This window comes from Cydia strobilella, chromosome 5, assembly GCF_947568885.1.
Source record: "Cydia strobilella chromosome 5, ilCydStro3.1, whole genome shotgun sequence".
Lineage (NCBI taxonomy): Eukaryota > Metazoa > Arthropoda > Insecta > Lepidoptera > Tortricidae > Cydia > Cydia strobilella.
Genome location: NC_086045.1, coordinates 13,192,332 through 13,219,426, shown reverse-complemented (window position 1 = coordinate 13,219,426; position 27,095 = coordinate 13,192,332). Strand labels below are relative to the sequence as shown.

Sequence of the window (27,095 nt, the reverse complement as noted above, 5' to 3'; positions counted from 1 at the left end):
AGCCAAATTTCAACTTACAGATGATACAAAATCTTTACAATTTGACAGCTGAAGTAGATGGCGCCCAATCTTTTGTGGTAACTGTATTATCAAACGGTAACTTTTTAACACCATACCATATCCGTACAGCGCCATCTACATTAATATATTCGAGGCACGAATTTGTGTTTAGTAGGTCCGGCTTTGAGTCTGAGTACTTACTTTACAAGAGGTTGCTAAGTTTTATGAATAAGGATTCATAAAACTTTGTTAAATTTTGCCTCTTTTTAACAAATGAAAAAGTCAAAATGACATAATATATATACTAGCGTTTTTACTTTGTACCTACATTTCGTAGATTAACTAAGTCATGTCTGCATGAGAAAGAAAGAGATCGATAGATTGAATTCATGTTAAGTTGAATAAATTACCTTTAATACTTACTTACCTTATGCACCTGAAAGCATACCATACTGCTGGCTGAGCGAGCCCATTACATATTTTCTAGAAGTACATATAACATTTTTAAACAACAGTAGCACATAACGGCTACTATTAACGCATACACATAAAAAAGGCCTATAGACCCAAAATATACACTAGTTGTATGCCTGAAAATTGCCATATAAGTGACACAAGTAAACAACAAGCCTCAACCTGCGAATTGCCTCGAAGGTGTACTATGACTGTACATCAGCATCAGAGCGGATAGAGCCCAGCATCACGTAGCATTTGCATACTTCAGACTCTCATAGTAAAGTAACGGTGTATAGTGTATGACGCAGTCATGGTATTGCGACCCAACCCAGCTGCAGATGCGGAAACGCAAATGCAGTAACTCATGCCACAGAAAAGGGCATCGATAGACACTTCCAGACTTAATAAGGCACCATGAGTCCAGGTCCTTTTCCGAACGCAGCTCGCTGAGCACTGAGCGAACGGCCGGCCGTGCGCGTGCGTTCCCGGGATCGCTGTTTTTGAATTCTTATTTTAAACAAAAAAATATCGATTAGTTTTTATTAAAAATATCGTTACGCATTTTAGCAGCAATTTTCACGTTAATAGCTTTTGTGCAAAAGTAGTTACAAATTTTTTATGGTGCGTTTTAGACCTAAGTGTTTTTTTCTAAAGTGCGAAAGTCGTTAATTCATGGTTTCTATTTGATAAATTTACTAGAGAAAGACCTCAAGATTGCTATTCATATTTTTTGGTAGCCGTGTTATGATCTAAAAAAGCGCTACGATTTTTAAAAAACTGCTGGCTCAACTGCACCTTAACCCATTTATTCCGTAACACGCTTTGTGAAATGTGCTGTAGCAAATCAGATCCTGCCTTTTCTTTAGGGTCACGGCCCTACCACTACTACCACACCATCACTGCTCTACCCCCTTTTGACTGCGTCATTAACGTCGATATCTTTTCTACATCCCTATACTACTTCTTGCTCATTGCTTCAATTTCATTAAATTGATTATAATTAAAGGTGAATTAAAAAACAGCATTATTTACTTTTAACATTTTTTAATCACATTTAATAAAAACTTTTTTCGCTTGATCAATAATTTCAATGACATAGCAACTGGATTCAATAAATCATTTCATTCGTGCATACAGTAAATTTTATTGTTACTAGAGTATGATGAGCAATTCATTTATTATTTTTTGACAACCAGTCCGTGCAATAATCATGATTGTGTGTACTTTATTTTAATACCCATACTTCATTTTCTACTTTAATTAATTCAATTCAATTTCCTTTTTTTCTAATAACGATAACAGACTGGTTAAATAAAATAAAAATTAAACGTGACCATTAATCTATATTTACATTAGTTTCGTTTACAATAAATTATACTATGTACAATAAAATACGTCCATTGTTATAATAATAAGTGCAATTGAAATAAGAATTATTCGTGAAATTTCTCATTGATGACTGTATTATTAGTATACATCATCGAATTCATATACTAAGAGATAAATTATTTTAGCTTAGAGCCTGCCCACACTTGCTCCCTCTTAGTAAACAAGTGTCATTACGAAGAAGTACTTTAATATTATCTACGCTTTTCCTCTATAATATTTACATTTTGAGTTCATATCAGTCATTGCCTTGAAATATTATTATTCTACTTATATACTTAAACAGAACATAAACATTAATATTTTTCTAAATACATATTTAATAATTTGACCTCATCGTCGAATTTTCCCCAAAAATAGTATGACGCACATTAAATATCGAGGAAATGAATAAATTTACTATTTAATATAATAAAAATAAAAAATGATTTTATTACTATAATTCAAACAGGGAGAGAACGACAAATGGGCATTCATTAACACAACAATTATCAACATTATTATATCACGACTAAATAAGTATACACATTACACAAGGTGTATTGGAATATTTATATGTATGTACCATCAAACTAGCTAACTTTGCCTTCAGGGGGGGGGGGGATATCTTTGCCCAAGATGAAACTTTTATAAAAAATCGTTTATATCGCCAAATGTGTAAAAGTATTATAAATATATTATATGTAACAGCACTACATAAGTAACCCACATGCTGATTAACTTACCGTGGGACTTTCAAACGACGTTTTTCAACCACTTGCGAGGAAAAAAAGGAAACTTTCATATTAATCAAATTTCAATGGTTAAAGATTGTCGCACACGTAACCGCTCGGCACCGGACCGGCGCCGCCTCAACTCGAGCCGTTCAGTATTCTTTATACGAAATTCCATACTGTAACGCACACATATCGGCATCGGAACGGCATCGACGATATGTGTGCGTTACAGTATGGAATTTCTTGTAAACAGAACAACCTGTAAACAGTAAAAGTCTAAAATCTGTCATACTGCCTGCCGCCCCTCTCGCCGGCAGGCAGTAGGCGGGGCGCCGGCGCCCGCCAGTCCGTGTTGTAAAATTACTAGGCTCCGTGTTCATACATATCATTAGCAATCAGTTACCTTCATAAGTCAGTCGGATTATCATTAATTACCTAATAAGTTCTTTAATAGAATGAAAAAGCACGCGTGTTTAATATCTAGGATTGCCGCCTGAAAGCGGTTCAATAACTTGCATGTTACGAGCAAGTGTGTTGAAAAAGAAGAATGTTTGTACACCAAAGTAACTGTACAAGTATGTACTGTATTTCATTTATCTCTATAGTCTTTGTTTAGATGTTTTAGGCCTTTAACGTTTAAAAAGTACAGCAAAAACCATATTTTTGGCGTAAAATGTATCGTAACAGATTCCCTCAAATGTTAAAACCCTAACACTTGAAAATGCTATATGTGCATTGTATGTAAATAGGGTAAAGGCACCAGTAGTCAGCCTTTTTACGAAATTGCTATGTTCAAGATCGTTTAATTTTCTTACTAATTGACCTATAAGTATTATTAAAGTTTGTACTTTTCAAGAATTTCATATAGTTTAATTTTTGTAAAGAATAAAACGTTTATAAATGCTGCTTTTGGAAATATTTCATTAAATATAATGAAAGTGCGTTTTTGCCAGTAATCAGCCCCCTGTGTACCAATAGACAGCCTTTAAGTACCCAGTGCCCAGCCATCCCATTTTAATTAGTGGGTTCTGAGTTGCGCGATGTCAATGTCCACTGGTCAGCCACAGGCTGACTACTGGGTAGTTACTTATTTCAATCAAATAAAGTCATAATAATGTAAATATTTAAAGGTGCTTGGCTTAACGACTTAGATTTCATTTTAAAATAATTAAAAGTTATGAGTGGTTTACGACCTTTTCAAAATTACTGCTATAAACCCAGTAGTCAGCCAAGGGCGGCTGACTATTGGATTTCGTACAAAAAAGTAGTTTTCAATAGTCAGCCGCCTTAAAAATGTTACTTTTATATGATTTTTTTTTTTTTTTTTCAGATAGAATAAGTGTTAATCATGTGATGCAGTCCACATTATTTTAACAAGAAATCATAATTCGGTTGTTAACGACTTATCAAGATGGCATCCTCCTGGCAACGGCAACTCCAAAAAAAATGGCGCATACCACATGATCTTTCATGTCAGAAGACAGCACTTCTTTGAAGTAGTGTTGTGGTTCATGCTAGACAATTATCTTAAAAATTAAACTATTTTTCAATTAACAGTTTATTAATCTATAATGTTACCTACTTTCTACATGAAAATTAGAAAAGGTTTGATAATTACAGCCAAAATTAAGCAAGAAAGGCTGACCACTGGTGCATGGCTGAGCACTGGTGCCTTTACCCAATTCTATATGTGGATTATGTAAAAAAATAAAACGGGTAGGTAACATTGTTTACCTATTTTGTACACAAGTTTACATCGTTAATCAGTCCTGACATTTTTTTAAGGGAACGCTAGGAATTACCCTTTGTCTTGAGGTGATCCTTATTTCAACTTCTTTCGAGCTGCATTTCCATATGAAAGCGACATGGGCAATGTTGAAAAAATGTTGTGACACCTTTATCCTCCATCAAAATTTCCAAAAAAGTGGGTTTGTTGATGATTTCAAAACGTTATTCTAATCAAATCATGCGTATAATCAGAATGGATGCAGGAGGTTAGCAATAAAAAACGTTAACTTTTTTTAGATTTATGTAAAGAAAATAATGTTTATCTGAAAGAAACTGGCAAAGTTGACTAGTTCGACGGCATGTATTTATTTGTAAATAAACTTAATACACATAAAATAGAATAATAACTTTAACATAGGTTAATTAGATTATACCTATCGTAACCATCGTAAACTATACACATTTTAAACTGAATATTTCAATCTACATTTATTTATTTTTAGAAGCCCGCTAGCTATATTATTTCAAAAAATACGTTTAGTTTTCTTATAACATTATAAGAAAACTAAACTTGAAATAATATAGTTAGCGGGCTCCTCGGTTCAAAAATAAGTCTCCGAATTATTTACTTAAATTAAATTAGTAATGCCAGTAATGGTTATCGTTACCGCGCGACACGTTATACGTGGTGATACGTAAGTACCTAATAGAAAAGATAGCTAAGATATGACGGTAACGAAGATGGTGATTTCAGGTATTAATTTGTCGACAAATGATGAATGCGCTTTTTAGGGTTCCGTAAACCCTAAAAAGGGGACCGACTTTGCCCACTAGGTTATAACGGCAGTTGACAGCTTGTAATTTTTGTATAGTTATTATTAAATATTCGTAAATTAATTTTGACTATGTGAAACAAAGAGTACCCTATATTAAACGCAACTTTCTTGATGAGCCGCCAGTAAGGGCGTTCTCGTCGTAACCACCTCCCGATGCGACCTCACCGCGCCATTGACACCGCTTCGGCCAGATTCACTCTGAAAATCATCAATACATTAGCAAAACAATCAGATTTGAGCCCCAAGGATTCCGGTACATCACATCGCACAAAGTATTCATAATTTTCTTAAAATTAACTCAAATTTGTCCTTTTTATCTTATATTATGGTGTTCCTGTAAGAACAATTTCCTGTTTTTTAGGGTTCCGTACCTCAAAAGGAAAAAAACGGAACCCTTATAGGATCACTCGTGGGTCTGTCTGCCCGTCTGTCACAGCCTATTTTCTCCGAAACTACTGGACCAATTAAGTTGAAATTTGGTACATATATGTAAGTTTGTGACCCAAAGATGGACATGTAACGTAAACAAATTAATTTTAAACACGGGGGCCACTTTTGGGGGGTAAATGAGAAAATTAAAACAAAGTTTTTCAAACTATATCGCGTTATATATCAAATGAAAGAGCTCATTGTAAGAATCTCAAATCTATTTTTTTATAATTTTAGGATAAATAATTTAGAAGTTATTCAAGAAAATAGGCATAAAATGACCATTCTCCCCTTTATTTCCGAAACTACTGGGTCTAAAATTTTGAAAAAAATACACAAAATAGATCTTTACCTATAGATCACAGGAAAACCTATTAGAAATGTGCAGTCAAGCGTGAGTCGGACTTAATTATTTAGTTTTCGATCCAACCCCTACGGGGTTTTTTAAAGATATTTCACGCACGTTTCACATAAAAAATTACATTGTTTAAAATGTGTAATGTACGGAGCCCTTGGAACGCGAGTCCGACTCGCACTTGGCCGGTTTTTTTTTTCATTTACTTTACCAAATACTGTGTTACCTGAAATATGGATGGATTCTTCTGAAATCTTTGAATCACTAAGTCGGTTCTAGAGTACGTGAACCCACTTGCATTAAAATGTTTGATGTTAGTATATGGCAAATTCCAACTTAATCAGACACCATTAAGTGGTAAAAGAAAGCAATATGACATAAAGACATTGCTGTGATTACCAAAGCCAGAAATGTTGGTGGTACTTTTCACCTATAATAGTGAGTTTTTACTAATCATTCTATATTTTTTCTATCAAACAAATAAAAATATTTAAACACGACGAAATAAATACTTGAGCTTTGAATATTTTTTGAACGATTAGACATCTTTCTTATTTCGAGAAAATGATAGGAGAAGGCAATATATTTATGTTCTCTGATTAGTTAATTACTTCAAGATACTTTCTAGTTAGTCCCGATCAGGGGATTGAATCGAAAAATCTAGGTATATCTTCAAATCTGACTTTATTACGCGTACATTACGTTTGAAGCGATTTGGGAATTGCTATAGCAACCCGTGCATTTGTTCTTGGACTATGGACAGCACCATTTGGTGAACTCTAATTGCTGATTAAGACCAACTGAAACATAATTAATTAATGACGCTTTTTTCACGTTGAACGAATCGTTTTCTTTGATGAAGTTGCCATACATAACTTATGCTCATAAATACTTTATGTTAAGTTCAACGAATCATGAAGACCATAACGTGATCAATACAACGGAACTCTAAAGGGACACGACATCTCCTAAGCAGGTGTGGGCTCATTATGAAGGCAATGAATGAATGAACTACAACCATAATTTTATTTTATCTACACACATATCGTGAACCCTCTATGATTCGTTCGAAAACCGCAAATTACAGTCAGCATAAAGATAATTTGGTTTGATACAACAAATTTCTTATATGCTAAGTCAATAGCGGTTTAATAATGACTTTTAAATTTTGAACATCTCTGAATAACAAAATAATTTGATTTGAGCACATACGAGATGATGTTTAATGGAGTGTGTTATGAAATGCCAAAATCGCGGTTGTAACATGCAGTTTCTACACATCACAGATAGAGTTTACAATATAGTCCTCCTCATCGGTTTGTAGATAAAGCAGTGTATGTAACTGTACATACCTACTCGTAATTGGGCATTAGTTGAAACACTCGTGTGATGTTTTTATGAAACTCAGCTCGTTTCATAAATACACACGTATTTTATTTCCTTTCATTATATAGTCGCATAAACTACTATTACTGACATTGTAAAACGTTTTTTGTTGGTTATATTTAAAATTCGAATTCCAGTCTTGATTTTAGACGTTTCTAATCAAAGTGAATTATCAGTGGTCAGAATCGTAGAATATAAGCCACAAACGCGGCGTCATCCTCATGTAAACGCTATGATAACGATAGCTTGTAACAATGCGAAGCACTGTAGCATGAATTTTCATTAACCTAAACAACATATTACTGACAGACTCAGATGAGAGCGTGGTTATGCGATCGCCTAATCGATACCTACTTAAGCAGCAGTTATAATGATTATGTCAAGTGTTAGTAATGTGATTTATTATCAAACCTGTGAGTCAGCGTAAGCGGCGTGCTGTGATATAGGCGTGGTCGGTGACGTGCGTACGATGCTGTGGGCGCTGCCTGAGTGTTTCGGCTCGGGCGACGCTACCACAGCGGAGTACTGCGGCGGGTCGGGCGGACAGTTCACACCTACACAGACGTTAATAAGCAGTGCTTTCAAGTACCTACCATTTAATACACTTTAAGACGCTTCGCGCAGTTTTTGGCCAAAAACTGTTACTTTAAAAAATTATGTTTTTTTTTATATATATAAAAGTAAAAGTCCTGACTGACTGACTGACTGACTGACTCACTTAAATCAACGCCCAGCCCAAACCGTTGGACCTAGAGAGCTGTTTTTTTTTACAATAGGTAGTTTTTATAACGTTAGTATCCACTAAGAAGGGGTTTTTCAAAATTCATCCCCCAAAGGGTGAAATGGGGGTCCAAAGTTTGTATGGGGTTCAAGTTTTATTTTAAGCTATGAATTCAACCTTGGATAAAAGATATATTGTTAAAAAACAAGAAAACTACTTTCAGCGTTTTCGAATATTCATCCCCTAAGGTGGTGAAAAAGGGGTTGAAAGTATATATGGAGATCAAAAATTTTATCAAATGCGGGACTTAAAACTTTATATATAGGCATATGCCTATTATTAGAATACAAGAAAAGTGATTTCAGCGTGTTTAAAACTTCATCCCCTAAAGTGGTTAAAAAGGGGTTGAAATTTTGTCGTGGTCCTAATTTTATTTTAAGCTAGGTACTTGAAACTTCATAGAAATATATATAATTAAAAGAGAGAATAACTTATTTCAGCATTATTGAAAATTCATCCCCCAAGGTGGTAAAAATGGGGTTGAAAGTTTGTATGGAGATCAACTATTTTTTTGAGTGCGGGAATTGAATCTTTGTATAAAGGCATATATTATTAGAATACAAGAAAAGTAATTTAAGCGTTTTTAAATATTCATCCCCTAAAAGGGTTAAAAAGGGGTTCAAAGTGAATCTTTTACAAATGCTTTGAAACTTCTTAGAAAGGCATTGTATAAGATTCCAAAAAAGTTATTTCAAGGTTCTTAAAAATTCAACCCCTAAAGGGGTTAAAAAGGGGGTGTAAGTTTATATGTGGTACAAATTTTCTTTTAAGCTAGGAACTTGAAACTTGGTAAAAAGGGCATTATATTAAAATAGACGAAAATTGATTACTTACACCGTTTTTGAAAAGTTTGTATTAATAGTTTCGGGAGCGAATATTTTTTTAAATAGTGGACTTGTAAATCTCCTAAGAGGGTCGAGAGGGATTATATCGGGAACAATTTTTTTCAATTAGGGTCTTGAAACTTCGTAGTTTGTGAAAGACAAATTTCATGCGTTGTATAATTATTAACAAATGATTAACCGTCCCTACTGATATCTTTTGCTGCATAATGTTCTATATTATGCTCATGTAGAATATATAACCACCAACATACAAATCCACGCGTACGAAGTCGCGGGCAACAGCTAGCATAATTATAATATGCATCTTCACTCTATGCACAACAATTGTAAAATTTGACTTTTTTCCTGAAATTTATAGTTTCACCGAAAAAATATAATATATTTATATTATATTTTTTAATATATAAAAAACTTTAAACGCACTATTAAGTAATCGAGAAATTAATATATTTTTCTAATAATTTTCGACCTCCACTAAATGCATGATCTACTCATACTCAAACGACAAAATAGCTGCAAAGCAGTCTTTGCAATCAAAAGATACGCAAATACGAGTATAGCGCCATCCGTGCGCCTCTAGGGCTGTCTTATTATATTCTTTGAACCTCGTTGCCGTGCCGCGAGTCAAAATTCACGTACGATCGCAATGAGCGGAGTGCGGGGTGAAGCGGGTACATTTGCCCAGACGCTCAAGGCCAAATCAGCGAGAATCGTCTTAATATGTTTAGCGCAACTGTTATCGCCAAATCGTGAGCAGCGTGACTACCAGTAGGAGTCGCGCATTTATTTAATGTTTCCATCCAGAAAAAACAAAAAGTTTAATATGAAATAAAAAGGGTAACCATGAGACTCAGTAAATCTAAGTTGAAATATTTATTAATTATAACAAAATACGTTTACAGATTTTTGAATATAGGTACATTCTGTTTTTATTTAAGGTTAAATAATTTTATATTAGTCTACAATACTTCAAATATAGCTTGAACTACTGAATTTCAATGAAAAAAACATACGTACCTAAGCGTTTGATAAGCGTACCGACATTGATCTACATAAGCAAGACTTATATAAAGTTAAGCTCAGTAAGCAAAATAGATTTTAACATCATAGTAACAAACTAAAATAGAAACAAAACAAACTGCAAACTGAGGATTGAATAAGAAATTGCATAGAAAGTGGTTTCCGGAAAACCGACTCATTTAAAGCAACAGTGCTCCTTGTTACTGCTGCTGGTAATCAGATTATTCACTGCCTGGTGGCGAGCGAACCATCGACCCGTACAAAACATAAACAGAAGAAAATAAACAAGCTTTCCGCTAATCCGTGGAAAAAGTCGGACCGGCAAAAAGATAGCTCGCTAATAAGTAAAATTTTAAAGTAGGATTGTCGAAGTCCTGACGTGAAAGTCTAAGTAAACACTACTTTTAACTTCTGGCATTCAGCAGTTTTGCTGCCAACATCTAGCTTTATATACGATACAAGTTTCGTTTCATAGGACAGTGTTTCAAAGAATGTGTAATGGCAGAAAAGTTTTTTCCCCTCACTAGCTCGGAAAGTTGTCTTTTATCCTTCAATACAAGCGGGGAAAAACGCGTTTTATCCACTAGTGGGGAAAGTAATTTGACCTTGGATGGAGCGTGTTTAAGTAGCTTGACAGATAACAAAAGGTAAATCGTTTATGATAATGATTCGTTCGATATTAATTATCATTAAATAAATGGTTTGAGAATCTAATGAAAAATACCAAATTTAGCTTTATTTAATGATTTTAAGTCAAAAACCTTAAAATTCCATAAGAAACGTTTGTTTTTTTATAATGATGTTAAATATAATTCTGAACGCACAAGTTGAGTCGATGCAATTTCAAAACGCATCGTTGACATTTCATACCTCAGAAATGTCAACATTGTCAACAGTTTTTTTACTAAAAAACTTTTCTCACCGACTCGCGTAAAAATACACAACTTCCAGTTTTCTGTTATAATATCGTAAAGAAATGAGTGATTACAGTGATGAAGATTATCTAACGCCTGTGGGTGTTGCATTTTCCTCGCTATAGTGAGGTGAAAAGTTTTGTGTTATACACGGGCGCAAATGTATTTTACTTCTCGTGTGTTGAAACACTCGCTACGCTCAGGATTCTATTTTAGAACCACTCGCTTCGCTCGTGGTTCACCTATAGAATCCTTTCGCTTACTCGTGTTTCAATTCTACACTCGCGGGTAAAATACAACTTTGCACCCTTGTATAACAAATAACTATTATCCTCACGAAACATGTGTTTTTTAGGGTTCTGTAGTCAACTAGGAACCCTTATAGTTTCGCTATGCCCGTCTGTCTGTCGCTATGTCCGTCTGTCTGTCGGAGGCTTTACTTTGTGATCGTTAGTGCTAGAAAGCTGCAATTTGGCAAGGATATAAAAGTCAATAAATTCGACAGTCGTACAATAAAATCAAAAAAATTTTTTTAGGATAATACTACACGTACTCGTAAAGTGGGGGTGTAATTTTTTTTCGCTTTGACCCTACAGTGTAGGGTTTCGTTGGATAGGTCTTTCAAAACGAATAGGGGTATTTAACAAAGAAAATTTGATAGTGAATATTTTTGGAAAAATCGCTCCGAAAGAAAAAAAATGTGTCCCCCCCTCTAACTTTTGAACTTAACTTAAGGTTCAAAAAATAGAAAAATCGTAGAAATATAGCTTAAGAAATACATTAAATGAAAACTATAGCGAACATTGAGTTATCGCAAAAAGTCTCTCCTTTATCTTATATGCGAGTGTAGTATCTTATTATGGCGTTGAGATTTTTGAAGGGAGTGCTAAGATGCTACCACAGTGTGTGCTACGGGTTGTGTATGTTGGGGAAAACAAGTTGTATGTTCTTCATTTAGTCCTAATTTTTATAATTATGTTTATTACAGCTGCCTTAATGTGGTACGCTGGAATCTACTTTAGCGCATATTTATCCCATTACCTATGATAATGTTTCTTTAAACCGCTCAAGGCATAGGAATGCCCTACAGATGAATTGAAGATAATATTGATGTCGTTATTAATAAATCAATCCATACTTATATTATAAATGCGAAACTGTCTGTTACCTCTTCACGCTTAAACCACTAACCAGATTTAGTTTAAATTTGGCATAGAGATAGTTTAAGTCCCGGGGAAGGACATATTATGGTGTTTATGTCGGAAGTCATCCCTAAAGAGGGTGAAAAGGGGGGTGGAAATGAGAAAATTAATGAATTGCCTGTTAATTGGTGTTAGCAATTAAGCATATGTGTTTTAACCAAAAGGTAGCACATTGTCGGTTGTCGATAAGGTTGATTTCTAATTGAAGCTATATGGAAATAGCGCCTTACTGACAAGCGACAATAAGTACCCGTTTGGTTGAAAATGGCACATATTATGCAAAAAATTATTGCTCTTCGATTTTATCCAGGCGCTATACTTACTCTAACTGCTGGAACTAATTCCACGCAGGCGAAGTCGCGGGCAAAAGCTAGTTATTAATATAGTATTGCTTGTGATCCTAAACAAATCTCGCTGATATAGCGATTGCAATTCATAACGCAAACTAAATATGAAACCGAGCATTGTTCGGAAAACATATAAAAACTCAAAAATGCGCGTTTTTCCAGAGATATGACTTAGCTAGATCGACTTTCCGCCCCCTAAAACCCCCATATAGCAAATGTCATCGAAATCGTTAGAGCCGTTTCCGAGATCCCCGAAATATATATATATACAAGAATTGCTCGTTTAAAGGTATAAGATGATAAATAATTACCCATGAATAAGTTTATCGATTTATTTATTTATTTTAAAATTAATTGCACGTCAAAAAAAAAGAAAATATGATGGCAGAATTAATGCCTCATAACAGATCCGTATTCAGATTTTTAAAACAGTCATTGTTTTGATAATGATGATGCACGTTAAATGCACTGCGAGTCGTTTGTAATTAGTATCAAAACTTTAGAAAAATCTTAAAATCAGAATAGATACAACTCCAATAGTGGCTGCCAATTTTTACAACGTTCACACTCATATTATTATAAGTACGAGCACATAACAATATTATGTTAGATCTAGAACCAGAGTGCCTCTTAAGTCTTAAATTTCCAATTAATTCATAAATACTAAGACGAAAACGACCTTCTATTTAACATCATTAAAATACCTAATGCCGAAACGATGGTTAAAGCAAGCGGGATTGTGTTACTACAGGGCGCGACGATTCGAATTGACAGTAATTGGTATTTACCTTTACTTAAGGGTATTAAGTCTGGGTTACGCTCGTCGCCGATGGGCGAGCCTCGCATCAGCGTCGCCTTGTGGGTCTTCGATGAAGGTATTGTTACTGTGAAATAATCACATGGATTACATATGAGCATAAGTTGATTGTTGCTGGATCAAGATCTGATAATATGACAATAAAAACTTATTAATTGATGTGAATACGGATGTCAGAGTAGCGGTTAATTTAGGTACCTTATCAAAAAAAATGGTACACAGAAAGTAACTACTAACAATATGCTTCGTTAAAATATAAGTGGTACCCGCCATTCTGACGCTCACGCCTTTTTCCAGTTTAAGTATCATTTAATCTAATGAAGGTTGACAATGCTCTGTCCATTCAATTAAGGTTGCAACAATCCCAAGAAAAGGTTTGTTAAATAACCCTTTTTCTTATCTTTTTCCTCGTATTCCGCTAAGGGTCGACCTTTTTGATATAATCTTTAATTAAATTGATTGACGCATACGATGAAAACGTAATTATTTTAAGCATTCGGAGACATTGGTAGGTATCTTACCTACAAATCAAAGTATATCATTTGATGTATTATTAAATAATAAGAAAAGTCAGTGTAAATTAATGCGCATTAATTGGTAACTACTTATTAAGTAGTATCACAGATTATATAATACTATACTGTAGTATTTTAATGCGTGATCGTTTAGTTTACTTGGAAACTGAGTCATACCACCAGCAATTTTGCATGCTATAATGAATTACATTACTTTGTTGTGAATGTTGAAATAATGTTAAATGTAAATTCATGATATTGCAAAATTTTACGGACAATAAGCTAAAAGTAAAATCACAGTATTACAATTATTCTTATTCCCTATTGTAATACTGTGGTAAAATGCTAGCAATTCTAACAGTGGAACAAGGCAATAGCAGCAGTTTTAAACGAAGCTGACGTGACTGTTCAAACACCGCTCTGCAGTCGTACTGGAATGGAATAAAAACCAATGTTTACACTGTCACAGTTATATCCCTACGTGGAAACGGATTGTTGGAGTGTAAATCAGCCTTTATGTAATATGCAAAAGCAATTTAGTTAAGGGTGGTAACGACTATTGAGCCTTTGAAGCTTTTTAAAATAACTACAGAAGTATAGTTACAAAAAACACAAAAAAAAGACACAAAATTTCGGCCGCAATGTTCGCCGAATTAACAACAGGCGGGCTTATTGCTTGTTGTAAAAGAAATTAGATAATTGTTTTTCCAGAATGTGTACTTATTCCCATAGGTAATATTTACCAATGATTTAATTTACTTAATTATTTGATTTAAAATTAGCATTCCGTTTCCTTTCTGAAAATGAAAACGACTACACTACTGGTATACAGATATATTTCTAGTCATTGTTTAATTATAGCTGATTAAAACTCATTACAATCCATAATTATTATTAGTAAACTTTTTTAACAGTATATCCATACCTTCATAATCTCTTGCCCTTTGACGTAACCTCGTGGCAACGAGGGCAAGGCACAGCACTATAGCCACGGTAATGGCGGCCCCGAGTACTCCTCCCAGCGCCCAGTTCACCTCCCACGCCTCCTGAGCCTCTGTTCGAAACAATACAATACAATTTATCAAACTTGACCCGTTCAAAAATTATTGACTTGAAAACGGTAATGTTACAACTGTTAGAAGTTAATGTAATAGTTGTGCCTATGGCATAATTATTAGGATGGAGCGATTTTTTTAGGATTTTGTTTTTCTAATAGTGACAATAAGTTGCCTCTAGGCTTCAAGATAAAAAGTTATTATGATGACTTTACTATCAAAACGAAAAATAAGTGCCTCCGCAAGGTCATTGAACTTTTGTATGAAAAAAATTGTACCACCAACTTCGTTGAAGGATTATTTGCATTTAAAATTACTAATTTAGCCTTTTCACTTATTAATTATTGTTTTTTATTAAAATAATGAATTAATATTTTAGATGATATAAAAGTCCAATAAGGCATTCACAACTTTAAACCAGTAGCTAAATATGGGCCGTCTCCACTGCAATGACGTATATTTGTAAAATAGTCAAAATGACCCAGTAGGGGTAAAAATGTTTGTTTAATGCCTTCATTATAAATTAGTGATATAAGAAAATCTATGTTTTGAAAAATATCAATACCAATAGGGAATATTACGCGAAAATATGCGTAGGTGGCGCAACTACCACATTCTGAGGGTCTATCGCGAAATGGTTTAGTACTAAAAAGCCTAGTGCTGCACTCTGGTGGCAGAACATTGCAGTGATATCCCCTATTTGACAAATTTTTTTGCGAATTGCAGTTTTCCATTTGACGAAGTGGAGGAGGGATAAATATAGTTTTGCCCTTAAATGTTGATTATAATATTATAAATACACAATTGTATTTATTAACACTCTTATAACTCTTATAACACCTAAATGTATTCCAATCTACATATCTTCTTATAATAATAACCTTTTAATAATAACGTTAATGTTAAACCCTTCGTGCGCGAGTCCGACTCGGACTTGCGCACGAAGGGTTCCGTACCATTACGGAAAAAAACAGCAAAAAAATCACGTTTGTTGTATGGGAGCCCCATTTAAATATTTATATTATTCTGTTTTTAGTATTTGTTGTTATAGCGGCAACAGAAATACATCATCTGTGAAAATTTCAACTGTCTAGCTATCAAGCAAAAAAAAATATTTTTTTTATAATTGGTACTTATATTTGTTACTAAATATTTGTTTACTTAGGTGCTTACAATTACTGTATAATTAAATATGTAGGCAGGAAATAAAGCTTTATATAATTTTTTGATGGTTACAAACAAGTCACGATTTTTCCCTGTTTCTATATTTTAAAGGTGATGCGGAGGCACAAGATGACGTTACAGAAAAAATCACACATATTCTCACCATATGGCAACTTTTCCGCACTATTAGAATTGAATGTATGAAAAAAAATCCTTACAAGCGCGGTCTACTCTAATAATTATATACTTACATACGCATACTTTACATAAATAAATTAATAAAGCAATGAACTATGAAACTTTCCATACAATAAAATGTAACCATCAGAACAGTTTACCTGTCCTAGGTGACAGTCTGGGCGCAGTTTCTATGGTTAACGTAACATGTTCTGATCTTCCTCTTGCATTCACGGCGTAAACGATTAAGCGTAGCTGCCTTTTAGCTCCTAATCGTCTTAGATTCCATAAAGCTATACTATTAGTAGTATTAACAACCAACCCTTCGATAGCCCATACTTCTACGAAATATACACATTGGAGGCCACCTTCGTAACCTGAAAAGGAAACAAATATATACCTATATATATATATCGTAGTCTGAGTACCCACAACACAAGCCTTCTTGGGCTTACGGACTTAGGCAATCTGTGTAAGAATGTCCTATAATATTTATTTATTTTATTTATTATGTGTTTTTGCTCCAGTCATGGAATGTATGGCGGCGTTTTTAAATTTAAAACTACCAAAAAGTAACAAAAAACAATTTTCAAACCATTTATTTATGATAATTAATACCGAACGAAACATTATTATGAGCGTTTTACGTTTTGTTATCTGTCAAATAAGCTACTTAAACACGCTCCATCCAAGGTCAAATTACTTTCCCCACTCATGGATAAAATGCGTTTTTACCCTTTAAATGATAAAAGATGGCTTTCCGAGCTAGTGAGGGGAAAAAATAATTGGGAAAATTCATACTTATAGCCAGTGTTTAAAAACTGATGATAAATACTTATTTTTCAGGATTTGTCTATACCATCCCATTGCTGGTGACAGTCCCGTTAAAGGGGTGATTACTATAATTATATATTTTAAATAATTTTACAAATTCACGATTTTATATTTCATGATTTAATATACCAATAATTTTCTGTGCGAAAGGGAAATATAGCGCACTAATCAATACGATCTTTTTTTTTGGAAAATGTTCAAAATGGTGGAAATTGCCATAAAGGACTTAAGTGCCATCAGTATCTATTATGGCTATTATGGGATGCTCTAGAAACAAATGGCCTTAAAATCAGCCGGAAAAAGACGGAGCACATGTCCTGCATATTTGATGACTTCACAAACCCAAAAGATGTCAAGATAACCATCGACAATACTACCTTGCCCACTGTGGAACAATTTAAATATCTTGGGTCTGTTATAAGCAATGATGGGAAAATCGATGCTGATATCACACATAGAACTAATACCGGATGGCTAAAATGGCGAGAACTCGCAGGTGTGATGTGTGACAAACGAATGTCCATAAAAGTAAAGGGAAACATCTACAAAACTACCATAAGACCTGCAGTACTTTACGGCTCTGAGTGCTGGGCCACGAACAAATGCCATCTAAACAAACTTCACACCACAGAGATGCGCATGCTGCGTTGGTCTGCTGGCGTCACTCTGTTGGATAAGATTAGAAACCAGTACATCAGGGGCAGTTTCAAAGTCGCACCGATAACTGATAAACTTGTTGAGAAACGCCTACGGTGGTACGGGCATATTCAGAGACGACCTCCCGAACATACGATCAATGTAGCCTTAGCGATGCCTACGACGACGCGAGGACGCGGGAGACCACCAGCCACTTGGTTGACGACGGTGGAGAAAAGCCTGAGAGAGCAAGGAATAAAGGACGCACACCTGGCACTAAACCGTGCAGAATGGAAGAAGAGGACAGGGAGGGCCGACCCCAAGTAAATGGGATAAGGTCTGGGAAGAAGAAGAAGAAGTATCTATTATGGCACTTAAGACCATTGCGAATAGGCTGTGATAATGAATCAAAGAAGTAAGTACTTTTTGTTTTTACATGTCTTAACGCGAGGTCTACAGTGTGGCTACCACCAGTTTATACCAACAGTATAAACAGTACCACCAAAACACGCTTCTTATCAAGTACGCCAGATATTGTAGACCGGATCCACTATAAGAAAAAGGGCTTTTTGGCACAGGCAGATTGAAAATAATCACAGTAATATCGTCCGCGTCTACGCCGTAGCAGCCCTTCTGAAGTTGCCGTCCGAATGTCGCATTATGCTGAATACAAAATTAATTGTCAAATAAAATAGGTACTTATTATTTAATTCTGCATATACGAATTAAACTGCCAATTTTAAATTAACGGAGGATTTGTTAAGTTAATAGCAAATTTTAAATCCAATTATTATCATTTTCCGGTTCAATTTAGCACCAAATAGGATTACGGTTATGAGAATAATTGCCGCATTGCTTTTGCTAAGTGCTCGTTAACCTTCGCAAGCCCTCGAATGACTGAATCGACCTTTAAACAATGGTTGTGAGGCACGACACCTTTGATTTTTCAGCAAGCAAGAAACAGACTTTTGAAAATTTAATGAAAATGTCTTCTTCTTCTTCCTCAATTCCACATGGCTGAGGGTCGCGACCACATGAGGTCGTTATTTTGTGCACCAAGGCTCTCCATTCTGCACGATTTTCCGCCGTCCTGAAAATAGGCGCCTGTGAAGATCCGGGAGGCAGGCCTTCTTTACAGTGTCTACCCAGCGGGTTAATGAAATGTACTACAATTTTTTTTAAACAATAATAGGCTAGTTGACACCATGTTGTATTTTATAACTAAATCTAGTTAAATAGATAGAAAATCAGCAATTTATCACAATAATTTGGAAACTTAAAAAATATATGGGAATAATACAAAAATACAAGACCAAAAAAAAAAAAACTTTTTTTTAAACGTTCAAATAGAAATAAAATATCGGTACCATTCGATTCCTTACATTTTCTTTAAAAAAATATTGTACAGCAACCATATACATAAACGCAACATTTCACCGACATAATCGCAATTTCCGTGTTTTCCATACGGAACGGCTTCTAAGCAAAGTGACACAGTGATGTCACGATGTGTTGCCATTTGGGTTAGAGCGTTTGCTCAATAAAGTGGCGATGCCAGATTTTGACCATCATTTGTGACTTTTATATTGCTTGAAGACAATGGGTCCCATACAGACGTTTCATCCTCAAAACAAACCTGATCGACTGATACCATTAAAAAAAACTGGTCAAGTGCGAGTTCGTTTAACTCGCGCACTGAGGGTTCCGTACAAACTTTAAATTTTCTCATGTAAATAGAATCACGAAAGACTTGACCAGAAGTATACTAAGTGTAATTGTGTACAGCGCCATCTATCGGCAAATTGGCTAACTAATTTGCGCGACGTGTATGTATGTTGGTTTTTCAAGGATACTTAATTCTTTATTATGTGAACCGATTTCAACAAGTTTGGTTTTATTTGAAAGAAGGTATTTTTAGTTTAATCTCATAGACATTAATTCCAGTATAACAAACACCCGCAAATGGGCTTAAATTGAAAATAAAATTAGAAAATGTTTTTTTATAATTAAAAAAAAAGTTTTTAAGAATGTGAATTCGAGCTCTTTCAAATGATATCCCACTAGACCTACTAACTAGACTTTGACTTTTTGCCCCCTCTTAATATTGGGCATTTTTCAAAATAAATAAAAATAAAATGAAATAATTACAATTTTAAGGTTAGCGCTGTTCATAACTCTTCCAAAGTTCAAATCGATAACTTCAGTAGTTATCGAGATATTTAGTAATGTGACAGACATATAGACAGACAGACGGACAGTCTCACCATAAGGGTTCCTTTTGTACATTTTTGGTACGAAACCCTAAAAATTGTCCACTACCCTATTCGAATGAGATGCAAAGTTTAATGGCCGAACGCATTTCATTGGTATTACACCTTTTTTCGTCTCGGATCTTCATTCAAACAAAGTACATACCTGCAACACAAACTAAATCCAATGAGTCATCAGTTAGATTGTAAACAGTGCAGTTATAAGGTGCCTCTGGCCTAGTGGCAGGCAGTATGGTGTATACACACGGCGACAACTGCTGTCCCGCCAGGTTTGACGCGCGACAGAACAGCGTTCCGTAGTCTACATCGGATACTGGGGTAAATGTCAATACAGATTTGCCTTCTTTGGTTTGGACAGTGAATCGCTCCTGGAAAAGAAAAGTATTGTCAAGGACAAGGGCCACACTAGATCATACAGTGTAAATATTGTACTTAAATTGATTTATTGTGAACAGCATTTTCAAATATAGGGAATTTGAATCTGAATAACCATGTTGGTTTCAGAAAGGAAGAAAGGTTTTTATCAACTCAAGGTCCTGGTTGACAGTTTGCTAATAATCAATTATTTGGTTTACGTAACGACATACTACTATGTAAATGATAATTTAAATTAATTATTGTGGTGAGTTCCCCACATGTAAATGGAAATGCATACTTCATAATTATAATTGTATCATTCCATCTATCATACCACAGAAAACACTGACACCTTGTTAAAAGTTATCTTCTCAAAGCGGTACATGTGTAAAATTTGTTGTTTTTTGGGCGTAATGACTTCATAACTTCTAGAATTTGAAATTATTAGTTGTTTGCACGAGAAAATAGTTTTTTTAAACTAAAAAGTTCAAGTTATTGCTTGAATTTTATTGCCACAGAAACAGAAAAGCGGACAGATCGATAGTGATACCTTTGCATTTATAATATCATTGGAAATATACCTACCTAAGTTTTCATCCAAACGAAACTACTACTGAATGTAACGGGTTGGCTTAAAGTAATGAGAAATTGTCATTTTCGAAAACATAATAAAAATAGACAACAGCTAATGGTTTCTGGATTTTATAATGAAAAACTAGATAATACCTATCTTTGAAAACAAACCCTATAATATTTTATAAGGCTCCTTTTATTAACTTTTTGTTACATACTTCTGATCGTTCGCAACACTTTGGACAAGTTTCAAGTCGACTCTCTTTAATTACTTTTGAATTTTCGTTGTTAAATTTATTTAACCTCGAATATTTTCCCACCTATCGTAATATCATACCATTGTATATGAAATTGGCCACAAACCTTCGATTGATCGAGCCTTAGAGATATTAGAGGGTTGGCATCTTAAAGTAGTTCTGCCACGAGTACCTAAAATTAGTGAAACACGCTTTTGCATACATTTTTACAAAAACATGCAACTTTCCGATCGTCTCTAAAACTCCATCAATAGCAGATTTTTGGGCAATTGTTAATCAGTTAGCAGTGAACGATGGCATTTTATGGATAAGTAACTAATACCACAATACTACGAAATAATTAAAATTAATGGTAAAAAACAGTTCTTTGAATTGACTTAAATGTTGTCCAAAGTACGATGCGAACGGTTAGAAAACAGTTACAAGAAATCGAAGGTTGAACCGTATTTTTATTTTTTTGTATGTATGTTACCTCAGAACTCCTTCATTTCTGAACCGATTTGGAAAATTAATTTTTTGTTTGAATGTATATAGTCCCTAGTTGGTCTCGTTTTTGTAAAAACCCAGTTTTGATGAAGGGATCCATTAGGAATCCAGGTAACTCCTTAAATCTTATAGGCATACATATATCGGTTTTAGTATTTTCATCAACAAACCGAGCACTTTCATCCAAAACAGTACCATTTGATGAAGTGGAACTATGTACTGATGATGACCAGAACGGGACTTGAACAACGCATATTTAAATTTTGGCGATTTTGAAATTGAAATTGAAAATCTTTATTTCAGGTCTGTCGGCCCATATTTTGTTAGTTTACAGTTCTTAAAAATATATTAGTAAACACACATAAATTGTAAAATAAATTAATTAAAATTAAAATTATAAATAAATTAGCTTCAATTCAATAACATTTGATTAAAAATTACACATCTATTAAATTCCATTACTTTACATTCAAAATTTATAAGTCAATTAAATTATATCTAATTACATTAAAAATGTAAATACATTAAATTAAATTACATTAACAATATAAATTTTAAAAACACAATCACTTGACATATTGCCAAACCGATTCGACTTGCCCAACCCAGTGTTTTTGAATTGGACAGTCGAATCTGCCTGCAATCAATTTCAGAATGCTGTTGTGGCTATTTCTTACACGACTCCACATGGATGCAATTTTTTTGCGCATGATTGCATGGAAGTCGTCCGTTCGGGCCTCAGCAAACATGCCTGAGGCACTGCACCATCTTGGTAGCCCCAACAGCATTCTGAAAGCATTATTATATTGCACTCTTAGGGCATTATAAGCTCGTTTAGTATACTTGACCCACAGGCCGTTCGAGTAAAATGATTGGCTGTAGGCTTTAAATAGCGCAATTTTTACATCTGTAGAGCACTTCGCGAACCTGCGGGCCAGCATATTACTCCTCACTGATAATGCCCTACGCTCTCTTTCTATGTCTTGGTCATCACAGAGATCCTCAGTAAGTATGTGACCAAGATACTTAAAACTTTGCACAACTTGCAGGACAACCCCTCCAAGAGTAACGGGAGGTACAAAATATGGCTTAATTTTACCTGCTTTAAAGACCATCACCTCGCTCTTGGAGAAATTATACATCAAGCCGTGCGAGTGGGCGTAGTCCTCACACCTGCCTACTAACTGCCTCAGCGCCCCAATCGATGGGCTCAGCAGCACCATATCGTCGGCATAGCTCACGTTGTTGACACATAGGTCTTCAATATGGCATCCCGCATGCATGCTGCTGAGACCACCTATCAGGTCGTGCATATACCAATTAAACAGGGTTGGAGAAGTCAGTCCCCCCTGCCTAACTCCACATTCAAGCCGGTATTTCTCAGACACAGCCCCCGCCCACTTAACCTGATTTGCTTGGTTATTGTACCAATATTTTAAGATACTGATACAATTTGCTTGTATACCTGCCTTCTCTAGCTTTTTCCATAAAATATTATAATTAACCCGGTCGAAAGCTTTTGAAAGATCGAGGAAGCAGGCATAAACAGGAGTTTTCCTAGCCGTGTAGTACCCGACAGTATGCTTCAAACACGTAATGGCACTTTCAGTAGACAAACCTGCCCTGAAACCAAATTGGGCTTCATGAAAGTTTAGTTGCCTTTTAAGTATAGTGTTAAGCATACTGTCGAGAACCTTAGCTGTTGTAGTTGTAGCCAGAGAAATTGGGCGGTAATTACTCTTGTCTGATAGATCACCGTTTTTATTTTTAACTATGGGAATGACTACGGTTTTCATTAGGGCAGATGGTAAGTATGAGTGTCCAACACACAAGTTTAAAAGCATGGCGAGCACCCTGGGCAAGTGAGCACCAGCATACCTAAAATGTTCTATACTCAGGCCATCATGGCCCGGTGACTTTCCTCTCTGCATTTTACGTATGGCATTGTCAATGTCAGTACTTGAGAAGTATAAGTCTTGAGATTTAAGTCCTCTTCGTTATATTCGTCAAGCACAAGTAAGTTCTGAAGGAACACTTGTGTTAAGGTCTAGTTCTGATGATGGGTTCAATGAGGTCCAACTCCTAAAATCTTGATGGCTTCAGATCCAGTCCTTGAAACTTGAAACTTACCCGAAGTGCAGAAATGTTTAGTGACATGACAGTTTGGCCAAACAGATGAAGAAAAACTAAAAATGGAAAAATATAATTAATCTTTAAAAAGAAGTAAAACCGACTTCAAAAGGGATAAAATAAAATATTATCTCGTTTTATATGCGCTAGCAAACTGATACGTTTGAAGTCGGTGCCAAGCTAAATAGTTACAATACTGGTTCTTTTGTTCTTATCAAACTATACCAGGGTTGGCATTCGGTTTAACGGCAACTTGATGCTTTTAAGATTTGGCTTGACACCGACACCAAACGTATCAATTTGCTATAAAACGGGATAATATTTTATTTTATCCCTTTTAAAGTCGGTTTTACTTCTTTTAGGGTTCCGTACCTCAAAAGGAAAAAACGGAACCCTTATAGGATCACTCGTGCGTCTGTCTGTCTGTCTGTCTGTCCGTCTGTCACAGCCTATTTTCTCCGAAACTACTGGACCAATTAAGTTGAAATTTGGTACACATATGTAAGTTTGTGACCCAAAGATGGGCATGTAACGTAAACAAATTAATTTTAAACACGGGGGCCACTTTTGGGGGGTAAATGAGAAAAGTAAAAAATAAAGTTTGTGAAACTATATCGTGTTACATATCAAATGAAAAAGCTCATTGTGAGAATTTCAAATATATTTTCTTTTATAATTTTAAGATAAATAGTTTAGAAGTTATTCAAGAAAATAGGCAAAAAATTACCATTCCCCCCCTTTATCTCCGAAACTACTGGGTCAAAAAATTTGAAAAAATACACAAAATAGATCTTTACCTATTATAGATCACCAGAAAACCTATTAGACATGTGCAGTCAAGCGTGAGTTTACTTAGTTTTTGATCCGACCCCTACGGTTTTTTAAAGGCATTTCACATAAAAAATACATTGTTTAAATAGTGTAATGTACGGAACCCTTGGAACGCGAGTCCGACTCGCACTTGGCCGGTTTTTTAAAGATAAATTTTATATATTATTGTGTTTCCTTGTAATATTAAATATGGTCTAGTTTGTCATTATAAAATCCTGAAACCAATATCTATTGTCTTTATTTTTGTGTTTTCGACAATAAAAATTCTCATTCCCATTATACTGTCTGAGCATTCCGTCGCCGGTCTGAGCAAATAATGTATTCACAAAGATTATCCGTGAAACGAAAATCCTTGTAGGTTCTCTTCTTACAGAATTGTAGGCCTCCAGCGACGTGTATTAACCATTATCCCAAAATTCATATAAATACAGCTGCTCAAGGAAAAAGGGACAAAAATAAAGCGGTCTCATTTATGCTCTTAGCGACATTTCCGGACTTGCAGCTATTTGACGAAATTGTTCCATTTGATTAAACGTACAGATATTTGAATATTATGATTCAATATATTCTTTGTAATCATTGGTACGAACGATTTTTCAATAATCAGCCTGGAAATGAAGGCTCTCATGTTTACAATCGGGACCAGATAAAATATTATTACTTCTGGAGCCGACCCTCATCAAGTTCCAGGGAAAATGTAGGTCCCGATTTTTACTGATGAAATCGCAATAGTAAGTAAATAATGGCTTAGGATAGGTCACGTGTTGGGTTTATTTATTGTAAGTCTTTTTGTATGCGTTTAGCGATAAGTTAGGTTGCTTAAGTTTTTTAATATTATATTAGATAGATGTTTGTAGGAGCAAATAGCAACAATAGTAAAATGATTGGGACAAGTAAGTATTTAAAAAAAAATACAATTCTGCAAAAAGCGTTTTCATGAGTTGCTCATAAAGGTTAATATTTCACGCAAGTTTAGCGGGAGTAATAGGAAAAAGCTTTCCTATGTAGATAATGGCTTTTTTTTATTACCTATGAATAAGGCATATGAATCAAGACTTAATAAGTGAAACATATACTCGTAATTACTTAAAATCCAGCTATAAGTGAGTTTTACTTTAATCTTTTTCTTCTTTCCCCTAGACCGATAGTCCCATTTACTTGAGGTTTATTTAATAGCTTTAGATCGTAATTATATAGATCATAATTTTGTCCTTTTAGATAATTCTGTCTGTACCCTAAGTACCCGAGCAGCCGAGATGACATTATTTAACAAATTAATATATAAGGCGACCCTATAACAAGAGTTAACCCGCTTAACGCCACTTGCAGCATCCCACTAACCCGGAGTTAGCCGGATAACCGTTAACCCAGTGACAAATTGTACTGGTAACCATGGTAACTCCAGGTTTAACCGGTTAACCCCGGGTTAGTGAATGGTGCAAGTGGCCCTTGTGGCGCTTTAGAAAACCATTAGCTCTGAATGAATTGTGTTTTTAGCGCAAATGAAAATTATACATCAATAAAAAGTTTTTTTTTTTGCGTTAACACACTTGTAAGCTTGTTTTGATTCATAATTTTAAAACTTACACGGGACTTAATCGCGTACAAACTTACGTTTATTTATGGCCTGGCGTTTCGAACGTGACGTTACGTTCGTGGTCACAGGCAGACTGGCGAGGAATTGTATCAACATCTTCTTGCCGCGCGGGTTTTGCGAACTACCCGCACTTGATCTTGATTATTAACTTGTACGCTAGGGTTGTCACTTTGCCTACACACAACACACGACATCCGATGGTATGTGGTGGGATGTTTTTTCCCCCTTACATTTGCGAATTACTGGATTCCACGAAGACGAAATCACCTGTCCCTCATTTTGATTGAAATTTCGAAGTTTTCTAATTTCATCTATCTTCCTGCTGTAGTAAAGACGTTCCGTTGTTCTCTTGACGTCTTATTTTGATTATTAGCGATTTTGAGAGACGAGCAACGGGAGCCTTGTTCACCACTACGGGACTATGTAAAAGTTTATAAAGTTATATTTTCATTTTTAGTATAATAACTATTAACGACCCGTCGTGGCTTCGCACGGGTAAACCTTAATAAATTATATACATAAACCTTCCTCGAGAATTGCCCTATTGGTAGGTGAAAACCGCATGAAAATCCGTTCAGTAGTTTTCGAGTTTATCGCGAACATACAGCTGCCGTCAAATTTAGTGGTATTAAAACGCTGCAAGTCAAAAAACATAGTTTTGAGAAAACCGCATTTAGTTTAAACAGTTCTGCCTTTGAAGCAGAACTTATTATCTTGAAATTTAATCAATATATACCTAATAGTGCGTTATAATATAGCCGTCTAAAGAAAAAAAAATAGTGTTTAATTTTTCATTTTACTTAAATATTACCAAAACTCTATTGACCTATTATGGGAAACATGTCAGAAAATCTAATAATGCATAAAATGGATATACAATTAAAAATAAATTACGTAATTAGATTTTTTTATATAAAATTTTAATAAACGATATTGCGATCATTTTCCAGTGTTGGCCAAACGTTAATTGCAATTAACCATTAACCAGTACCAAT

The 27,095-nt window shown here is 34.9% G+C and overlaps 1 protein-coding gene across 3 annotated transcripts in view; it reads right to left on the bottom strand.

Moving 5' to 3' along the window:
• Positions 1–4,851: 4,851 nt before the first annotated feature.
• Positions 4,852–27,095, bottom strand: part of LOC134741656 (hemicentin-2-like) — a 253,547-nt gene continuing 231,303 nt past the window's right edge. For 2 of the 3 annotated variants that reach the window (XM_063674516.1, XM_063674515.1), the window contains exons 12-17: positions 20,015–20,237; positions 16,291–16,506; positions 14,659–14,787; positions 13,190–13,285; positions 7,704–7,846; positions 4,852–5,320 (exon numbers count right to left, since the gene is read on the bottom strand). In XM_063674516.1, the coding sequence (XP_063530586.1) occupies positions 5,216–5,320; positions 7,704–7,846; positions 13,190–13,285; positions 14,659–14,787; positions 16,291–16,506; positions 20,015–20,237 (912 nt within the window). In that variant the 3' untranslated portion in view covers positions 4,852–5,215. The remainder of the gene's footprint in view (positions 5,321–7,703; positions 7,847–13,189; positions 13,286–14,658; positions 14,788–16,290; positions 16,507–20,014; positions 20,238–27,095) is intronic. The other variant, XM_063674517.1, reaches the window with a different exon arrangement.